An 11,106-nucleotide genomic window follows, 5' to 3' on the forward strand; every position below is an offset into this window, starting at 1 on the left:
TTTGCTCCTTTTCATCTCTTGGCTAAGTTTTTTTTAATAAAGATTGATTGGACATATGATGGAAAAGACATAGTTTAATTATTCTTGTCTGAATTGCAATTGTATATGTTTTTATTTGTGCCACAAGCCATCTTTAGTTTTCCAACATCTACGGCTAATAAATTTCCAAGAAAAATAATATATAGATGGTAACTGACTTATGGTTGACATCAAGAAATTAAGCTATATATGTTATGGAGTGGAATTGTTTTTAATTACTTTAGTTACTCCCAATAATATGAAAATATGAGTTCAAAGTAATAAAATTTAATTGGATATACAAATCCGCAAAATATTAATTTTAGTCCTATTTGGATAAGGTCAATGCTTTTAGCTTTTTTTACTTTACCGGAGTTTTATTAGTTTCAGAATTAGAAAAATTGGACACGTTGAGTTTCATATCGAGTTTTTTATTAAAATCAGACGAAAAGAACCGTGCAATGTATATGTCCGTTAGTCAACCGTTTTGGAAGAAAAATCTACGGCAAAATTATATTTTTAATTTCATAAGATAAGGGGACAAAACTTTTTTTTCTTATTTTATAAAAATTTTAATTTGATCACAAGCTTGAAAAAACTCGATTCGTTTAGTCCCTTTTATTCTGAAACAACCTTGGCTCTACTGTAATAATGACACAGGTAGATGGTGATGGAGGTGGGCAGAGATGATTTGATAAATTTTGTATTTGATTTGATGCTCTTAGGATAGGATTTCAGCCAATTGTGTGGGTTTTATGGTCTCCATATAAATGGACCCCATGGTGGCATTTTAGAAACTGCAGTCTGAATTATTCATTGACTTTAATTGATCTTACCATATTTTTATTGTTAGAATAGATTACCAAAAAATTAATTAGATGACATTTTATAATATATTTAATCAATTTTTTTTCTGAAGTAATGTTAGATTATATGAATAAAGTGGAGTATTCAAATGTATTGTATTTGTTGTGATATATTATGCTTTACAGCTTTAATATCATAACAAAGTCTATAGACTAATCAAACAATCCATGTAGTTGGATGCGCATTGAATGACAGCTATGAACCGGCTGAGGGTTGAATCTGAAATGTTCTAATTCGAGGACCTCGACAGTAGGTATCGAGAGTCCTACCGAAACTTGCACTAAGTGTTGCATCAATTGGGCGAGTGTCGCATTTCATCAGCGACAGATGTTGGGCACCTACGCAACGTTAGTGCGTGGTTGACAAAGTTGTCAAGGCGGCTGAACCGACTCGCAATAGCGGATCGGCCCAAGAACGTGCTAGCAAAAACGAGAGAGAAAAATTGATAAAATTGCATAAAGATTAAAGTGAAACATAAATTGTACGAACCAAGGGGTGTTCCCGTGTGTTTGATGTAGTATGAAAGACGAGAATAGAAATATTCATACGAGATTATGGTTGTAAAAACAAAAGAGACACGTAATTCTAAAACGAGGTTACCTCTTTCATTTGATTTTCAATCGAATACTTGTTCATGCGAGATCCTAACATCGGAATCCTCTAAAGATAATCCATGCAGGGTTTTCCTCACATTTGGGATAACACACACACACACATATATAAAAGATATATGATTTTACAATGAACAATGATTTTTATCTCCCAAAACACAATATCAAATATACAATACTTATTCATTATCAAATTATGTCTCTTTTATATATACTTGTAATTCTATATATATATTTTGTTCGTATGTTGCTTGAATTATATGTATACTATTATATATATTTGGATGAAATATGTTTGGGAGACAAATATTATTATTCATTGTTAAATCATGTATTTTTTATATGTATTATAATTATATATATATATTGTTTATGGGTGGCTTTAATTATATGTATTTTATTATATATAATATTTGGATTCAAGTAATTTCATAAAAACACATATTGACAACAAAAATTAATTATTTTAAGAACTTAATTTAATAAATAGTATAAATTTAAATTAAATGCACCGTGTCAATAAATCAATTATTGTAATATTTTTTGGGTTAATTATTTAAATATTATTTCAAAACAATTATATAATATACGTTATAAAAATTGTATAACACATTTAGGTCGAGTCGTGGATCACATCCGCAACTCGATCTCAAAAATGTATATTTTTTAAAAAAAAAACAGTCATGTCATGGGTAGCATCCACGACAGCCTTTTATATATTTTTTTGTCTAATTTTATTTTTTATAATTAATTATATTTAATTAATTTTTAACAATATATTAAAATTCAAATAATTATAATGTTAAAATTGTATAATTATAATTACGACCAATTTATTAGAAAATATTACAATAAAAATATAAATATGAAAAATGTCCATCCATTCCACAATTGCGTCTGTGGCGTTGACGCCGATGTCATTTTATTTTCATGCCCACATTTTACATTGGCCCATTTTGTGTCTCATTATCATCACCACCGTGATTAATATCCTACCGACTTGATATCGTTGCAAAACTAGACTAAACATTATCACGATATGCACTAAATGATGAAAATAAAATTGGTAAAATGTTTTATTCTAGTGTATATAGTTGATTAATGCCAAAGCCAAGGTCAAGATTTTGTTTGGATTGACATATATAGAGCCGATTGAAATCAATCATCTTGTGGCGGTTGAGGCATGTAGTAATCTTGAAGCGGTTGGAAAATATAATTATCTTGAGATGTATACACTGTAGAAAGACCAACTATATCTACCCAACATCATGATGTTCAACTGAACCTGTCCACCAAACCCTTCAATATTTAGTGGTCTAGATTGATGCAAAGTTTCAAGGGCATTCACTTCTTCTGCTTGAAGATTGTTGAAAAATAATGAATGTTGTGTTGTAAAAAAATATTTAAAATAAAGTATGCGATATTATATAACAGACCACAACTTGCAACATAGGTGCGTCTTAAGGTTTGTACCCGCTTTTTAAACTTTTGTTAGTAGATGGCAATACGAAATTTTGTATTATGTTGCAGTACCATTCTTAGTACTCTCGTTCTGTTTCTCTTCTGTTGGAAATGGGTAGCCTTTGTACAATCGTGTCATATCGTATTTGTCATCTAATGATGTATTGTATTGTGTTGTAGGTTCTAATCTGTGCCTGTATGATTTTTTCGAGAGATTTGATGTAGGTTTATGTCCCGAGTATCCATTGATTTTAGAATACTCTGTCTCATTTCAGATTGGCGAAGGACCCGTTCAGGATGATGCATTTCCACTATTGCGTAGAATACTAAGGGACACGATGATCTTCGCAGCTGGGGGTTCAAATCAGCGGCGTAAGTGATGAGTGTCGAATCCACCAAAAATAATTCCTACGAACACTTTTGTAGATGTGTGAGTAGGGTCGAATCCACAGAGATTGGTTTTAAATTAATTCCTTCAAAAACGAAAATAATTAGGGGGAGTTTTGATTGGAAGAAGAATAAAACTAAAAGGCTAATAAAATTAGAAGAGATAAATATAAGAGAAGAGTATTCCAGTTAAAGATAGGATCACACTTAATTCCACGGTTGATCATAGATGCAAAGATAACAATTATTCATGATAGATAAATTGGTTATGGCAATTGGTACGACCTAACGACCTCACCTTTCCTTACCTTGTGGATAGTCAAGGAACGTCCGTTGACTAAATCCCTAATCAGTAAACAACCTTGGGAACGTCCTCAAGATTTAATTTACCGACAGCATTAAGAACTAGAAAGGCCCAATTCTAACCAATAAATTCCTACGAGGATTTATTTAAGTTAGATTGTGCATTCCCCACAACATAATCGAAAACTTCTACATAATCAATTATGTTGTGTTACCACTAGTTATCGAACTAAACAAACAATTACGGATTTGAAAGTTCAATTGGCTAGGCAAATATTCTTGACATTAAATCAGATTATTTGTAATAAAAGCACAGAGAACAACACAAATACCAATATGAATAAAAGTAGAAAGCATAAATTAGATCTCACAACCCGTTGGATTTAAGCGTTCACCAAGTCTTCAACCGGAATGAGAGGTTTAGCTAGACATGCTCAAAGAACGCATGAAAAGCAAAATAATATAAAAACGTAGAGAAATAGAAGAGTTCAAAAGTTCTCTTAAAGTGAATTACATCACCTATTTATAATAGCTAGATACCTAGTTCTACTAGGATTAGAAGTAGATTCCTAGTTGAACTAGAAGACTTATAGAGATAAAATTATAATCCTAGTTAAACTCTTCCTTCATCAGAGGTAGTCCAAGCAGTTCCAAACTCTTGCCAGAATTTGAGTTTGAGTCTTGTTTGAATTTCCATTTTGGTGCTTTTCTTTATTTTCCAATTCTTTTGTCCTAATGCTGCAAAATAATATTTAATTAGGAGTATTTGATCACAAAATAGGCTAAAATATTATATGAAATAAGTACAAAATGCGATTCTATCAGTAAGCCATAATGATATCCGAGTTTATGTCATACAGTTGCTAGATGAACTGTAATAAATGAAACAATGTAAATTAATGTGCATTTAATTCACAATATAAATATACATATAATATTAAATATAAGTTACTTGATCCGTCTGCATTTCGTCCAATATATCTCTTATGACCTAGATAGTGGCTCGTATAGTTTGGGTGAAGGTATGCTCACAATTCCATGTAGCACCATAAGGTGCTACTAGGAGCAAGCGATTATTATCAGTTTGGACTTGCCAATATATAATTGTTCTGCACCAAATCCGGGGCAAAGTGGAGTGATATGTGATCATACCCAAATTTGTATAAATAATAAATACATGTGTTATTAATTAATATTTGTAACAAAAAAATTTATCTATAAGTTAATACTTAAATTTTACCTGTAACAATTGCAGTTTTGTGTTTTATGCTGGCATTGCATCATTCACGGTATAAAATTACAAGCACAACACTGCCCCAACTGTAGTTTTTGGTTGTTTCTATATCATCTAATTTTAAAAGATATAGTAATGATACCGGATTTCCTAATGAATCCGCGCACATCACCCCACCCAATAGGAGCAACGCAACAACACGAGCGTACTAGACAACAGTGGAGTGTGTTATGAGTAATTTCGACCGCCGCCAACTGACATATAATTATCTGAGTTTGCAAATCGTAAATCCTTGAACGCATTTGCATCCGGCCGAAAACCTAAATAAGTCAAGCAATAGTCTTTCCATTGAATAATGGCTCAATCGAAATCAACTCCTGTCATAGGCTCACCATCTATTGGGAGTGCCTAAATTATTTGACATGTTGTAGGATAATTATGATTTTTTGAATTTTAATATATTGTTAAAAATGAATTAAATATAATTAATTTATAAAAAATAAAACTAAACAAAAAAACAAAAAAAAGGACGATATCGTGGCTGACATCCACGACATTGGCCTTTTTCTTTTAAAAGAAAAAAATTTCAAGTCGAGTCACTAACATATGTAATATAATTTATATAAATTATATTTATATAATTTTTTAATATAATTTAAATAATTAACCCAATATTTTTCTATTCTGCAACTCCAATTTACTAATTGTAAACAAGTACACATAAATTAAATTTTCAATATTTCGAAACAAATTTAAAAAAAAACTAAAAATTCAAAATTCAAAATGCAAAATTCAAATTAAAAAAATTCAAAATCTATAAAAAAATACACAATACAGTAAAACCTCTATAAATTAATAACCTTCGGACCATGAAATTTTATTAATTTAGAGAGGTATTAATTTATCGATAAATTAATATTTTATTAATTAAAAGAGAGACTTTTTAAATTCAGCAAATTTAGTACATATGTATTGAAAATATATGAATTCATATATGTGTTTCATTGATTATATTCATGCATCAACCAATTCTTTGTAACTAATTAAATATATTCATGTATCATATCAATTCATTGTATACAATTAATTATTATATTCATGGACGCATGTACCAATTCATTGGAATTACTTAAATATACATGTTTACATTAATTCGTTGCACTTAAATAACTATTATAGCCAATTAAATATATTCATGTATGATGAATGAAACATATACTATATAAATCTCAATATGAAAATAAAATAATTCATAACACTCAACCCTGTCTTCTCATCTAAAAAAAGCATCGCAAAATTATCCATAAATGATCAAATGCGTAAAGTACAGACTTCATATTTTAGCCAATTACCATAATATTTATGAATTATTAATTTAGAGTTTTAATGGGACCTAATATTTATAAAGGAATTTTTCAAAAAATTATTATCTTATTATCTTATCGAATTTGATTATTTTTTACAAAGGCCCATGTCGGGACCAGAAAATTTTATTATTTTAAAGAGTTTATTAATTTATAAAAGTTTTAGTGTAGGTAAAAAAAATCTACCCAAACATGTCATATAACCAATGTCCGACATAGGCTGAAAATGAAATCAAATATCAAATTTGAAATGGGCTAAAATAATTATTGTGAGATGTGGTACAACATTTTAGTAATTTTGGGTTATTTTGGAATCAGCCCAAAAATGGAATCACATTGTGGTTGGTTTCAAACGTATTTTCAATTTTTTAAAGTCTGAGAAGTTGTTTCTACGTGTATATAATAAATAATTTTTAATATTTTAAAATATATTATAAATTAATACATAAAATAATAAAAAAAAAGAAACAAAAATAATAATTTATTAATTAATATAAATTTTAAAAATTAAAAAAATTAATTACTTTTTCGTTAAGAATATTTTTGATTTTATAAAAAATTAATGCTACATTGTCGTTGGCTGCCCCAAAATTTGTGAGGTTGGAAGATTGCTTCTCTTTTAATATTAGTAAAGACTACGATGGAAACGTGTGTGCAGCTTATGCTGGAGTCGTGATGTCCATTTCAACTTCTTGGCCGCCAATTTATTTGAAATTTGGCGCCGGATCACCGTACCGAAATTGAACCAGACTGCTCGAAAACGAGAAGGATAAACAAGAAAGGTAAGACAAACAGAGATGAACTCAAAAAAGTGTTCTCTCAGGCCATTTGGGCAACGCTCTATCGCTTCGACGTTCCTCTTCCGTGCCTCGAATAGGTGAATTTCTGAACTCAAATGTCCAAGTTGCTTCTTGAATCTGTTTTTCCACTTAATTTCTAAGCATGCGGGTTTTTGATTGTTTTTTTTATGTCATATTTCGCTGTGTTTTTGCTTTTGTTTTCATTTTCAGGTCAAGTGATTGTGTGAAGAATTTGGTAACTAAAGCTCCCAGTCAAAAGGGTTCTCAGGTTTCCTTGTCTGATTTCCTTAACAGGAGTTTGCATAGGAGTTCTGTGCTACCGTCATCAGTGCAGGTGATATTTGTGTTTAGTGTGTTAAATCTATTCAGTTTTTGGGGAAGACACATGGGCTGTTGTGATTTACTGGGGTTTCGGAATGTACAAACAAAGGATAACAAATTCTTGAACAAGTTCTTTGAATCCTAATGTTGGTTTTTCATTGTCAAAGTTTCGAATATGGAAGAGAAATAAGAAAATATTGGTTTATTGTTAAACGTGAAAACGAAGAAGAATTTGAATTGCAAATAAAAGAGCTGCTCTAGCTTCAGCTGAAGCAATAATATTTTCTTACTTCTTGTTTATAGATTAATTGGTTCTTGAACAGTTTTAACATCATCGTGCGCCTAGAGATGTTGTGTGGCTTGTAGCTTTATTACGTTGTTTGATTCTAGAGGATGGGATGAAAAGTGTCATGACTACGTTGTCAGATACGCATAGTTGTAGTAACAAAGTTTGGACTACATAAAAGTTAGAAAAATCTTAGTGAGGGTGCATTGGGTTGGTAATTCATGCAAATGTAATGTCTTTTAAGAAACCAATTATGAGCACAGGATTCTGTTATGGCAGGGGAAAGAGCTGCGCTTTTCTTCTGCGTTAAGTGGTCAAGATTTCAATACGGGTGCAGTGGGAGAAAGTGGTAAAAAGCAAAAAGGAGAAGCAGAGGTAAAGCTTTCAATTGATGGTGCTTTCAATATGTTCAAGAATGTCGGAAAGGAGAAGAGCCAGTCTCACAATTCTCATGTAACCAATGCGACTGAGATTTTTTATGAGGATGACTTACAGCAAACGAGAAAGAGAAAAAATCTGTTTGAAGGTATGTAATTTCAATGTAGTTCTCACACACCCATTAAGCCTCCAATAAGTCTCGATTGATTTGTTTGAGCACTGCAGTTATTGTTCAATGTTAGTTGCTTGTGTTTCTCAACTAATCATCTTCTAGCAAGCTGATTAACAAAACCAGAAATCTCTATTATAATTTTACCACTTCATTTCCATGATTTCTCTGTAAAAGTTTATGTTTGAAGACACTCTTCTTTAAAATTAACTTCATCCATTTCTTATTGCTTCCCATTATTACTGAAGCTATATTGATGCTGGAAGTACTCACAGTTGTGAACCTTAGTTTTGGAAAGATAATAATTTCGACATGCTGGGAACTTTAACTGATGGAACATTATTTTCTGTGTGTATAGGCTGAAGAAGCCCTGCTAAGGCAGCTTGTTAATCATGCTTTGGTTTTCAGGACGACACATCTAAACTGTTACATGTTCCCTTTTCGATTCAATGGAGTATCTACTACTGATGAAGCACATGTGAAGTATATATGCTAAATCTATAACGGATCTATTAAGAAATTTGTCTATGGAGCACATATGAGTATATGATGTTAAGCTTCCAGCCTTCCTCTTAGCAGTCCGCATCACATTCAGATAACTAGAGTTCAGGTCAAATGAGTTAAACTTTGGGTTTGCCTTTTGAAATTTTCAGTTTAGTTAAACTAAAGTTTTGCCTGGCTTCATTTCAGTACCTCCTCTCAGGTTTTCTAGTTGACGTATGTACCTTTCCTAAGGCAAGTCAGTTGACAGCTTTTTTTCCAATTCATTTGTCACCTTCCTTCACCACCTTTTATATTTTTCTTAGACCTTTAATCTTTGGCTATTCTACTCTTTCTTGGGGAATGACATTATACAATATGTCTATTAGGTTATGAAGATAAGCACTCAGAATGGTAGAACTCCTATCTAATCTCGGTCCTGTGTAGAACTGAGCGTCTCTGCTCCATAGCACTAAAACTTATTCATTTTTCCATCTGAATTATAAGGTCACTATGAAAAGCCACCTGCTCGGAAGCGGTTGGTAGTTCTTGGAGAAGATTCAAAACCAACACAAAGTACAAGAAGGAAGAACTTAGCCCATGAAGAACCTAGACCTCTTTTCAATCACTGTGAGTCACCATATGAATCTCTATTACTCTTCTTTCACCTCCAAGTTCAGCTATTAACGAACTAAAACCATGCTTTCATTCTTTTTCTAACAGATGAGAATGGGGGCGGTTGGTGGGATGACCAAATGGAAGGTGTTGACAATGAAGAAGTAGGATGCAATGATGTTTGGGAAGGAGTTGGTTGTACCACACTTGGAGGTATCGAATGGCATTAGATTGGCCGGAATTCCTCAGTTATGCCTCTAATGCACTCTGGTTTACCACAAGAAAAATATTCATTCGCATGTACAGGATGGGGGTATTTTGTAGCACTGGTATACACTGAATAGGTTTTGTGCAACGGTGTTTGAATTTGAAAACTGAGCCTCAAAATCTTGCTTCATCTGTATCATGGTTTTTTCTTTTTCATTTCTTAAATTTGATTGAATGAAAGATAAGGTATATGTAGTAGAGCTGCCCAAGGTGGTGACCTTCAGCAAGATCATCCACCAATATAGGAAAAGTATACATTGCTAACCTAATCAACATTTTCCATTCCTATCTGAAGGCAGAGCAGAAGAACAAGGACATAGATCCTTGCTCGACAGTTAGTGTTGGGCTACTGCTTTTTGAATAAGTAAGAAGCGGGGGTAAGATTTCAGTTGCACATATATGGACAGCTGCTCTACGAAAGGAAGTTGATCATTGGGGCCACCTAATTCTAAGTGTATCAACACATCGGAATGCAGATTCCGATCATTCCTGGATAAAGACACCGGTGCGTGCAGCAGGATTTGATTCTTTTATAATGAACACCCTTTCAGTTTCCCATGATTTCTCACTCTACATCAGATTAAGCCATTGAAGCGAAAAGCTTCAAGTCTTATTCAGAACACTACGGTGGATCGTCCCCATATCTTTGCATAGTGTCTGCACTCCAATCAAAGTAGCAACACACATAACAGGATGGTTCAAGATCGCTAAAATCCATGCATCTGTTGATATTTTCTAGGTCGGAGGACGGTTTCAACCGTCTGAAGAGTGATCACTTTTAAGAGGCATGTCTCTTATTATTGTGTCACTGATGCAACACAACAACAAAGGTCTTCTGTTATGGAGAAGAAACTACGCATGCTTTTCTTGTTTGCTCGAAAAATAGAGGAACAACCAAACGAGGAAAAAGAAAAAATGCGTTCGGGTTGAGAGAGGCTCGACCTCTCGACCTCATGATCACTCTTAAGCTACGAGGCATCGTAAATTCAAAAATTAAACTTGAGAAAGATTGTGGGCAAATTTCAATAAAACGTGCGCATCAAATATATTAATATGAGCAGCGAAATACCAATCTCATGAATTGAATTTTAAATAAAATCTCTCTTTTGATATATTTTGTATCACAAACAGATCTACCCTTCACTTCAAACTCGTTTTCTAACTCTATCATTTTATCAACTGATGATAATAGTTCAAACCATATAATGATCTTTAGTTGTGGAAAACATTCAACAAAAAGTTTCAGTCATCATCTCTTCTTACTGGATTGAGAATTTATCAAAAATTTTAGGCAGAGAATGAGAAATTTTCAGATAAGCTATCCTTTCAGCAGCCCAATGCACAGTTATTGGGCTGCCCAACTCCCAACCCTCAAAGATTTGATGCTTAATGTGAGGAATTACTTAGCAAATTAGCCACTTATTCAGAAATATCTATTAAATGTTTGTAGTATTTTTTTTTATTTTATTTATATATATTCTGCACATACATAAAATACTTATTTTGATATACAAATAATCTAATATTATATACATGCCCTAAATA

General features: G+C 32.3%; 1 protein-coding gene across 1 annotated transcript; it reads left to right on the top strand.

Annotated features, from left to right (window-relative positions):
- The first annotated feature begins 6,857 nt into the window (after positions 1–6,857).
- LOC105158647 (RNA-binding protein) lies at positions 6,858–9,697 on the top strand. The gene is made up of 5 exons (XM_011075466.3): positions 6,858–7,122; positions 7,256–7,379; positions 7,932–8,178; positions 9,187–9,309; positions 9,403–9,697. Exons 1-5 carry the CDS (start codon positions 7,043–7,045, stop codon positions 9,522–9,524), a joined length of 696 nt encoding a protein of 231 aa, XP_011073768.1. The 5' UTR covers positions 6,858–7,042; the 3' UTR covers positions 9,525–9,697.
- The last annotated feature ends 1,409 nt before the right edge of the window (positions 9,698–11,106 follow it).

This window comes from Sesamum indicum, linkage group LG3 (genome assembly GCF_026168435.1).
Source record: "Sesamum indicum cultivar Baizhima isolate 11 linkage group LG3, ASM2616843v1, whole genome shotgun sequence".
NCBI lineage: Eukaryota > Viridiplantae > Streptophyta > Magnoliopsida > Lamiales > Pedaliaceae > Sesamum > Sesamum indicum.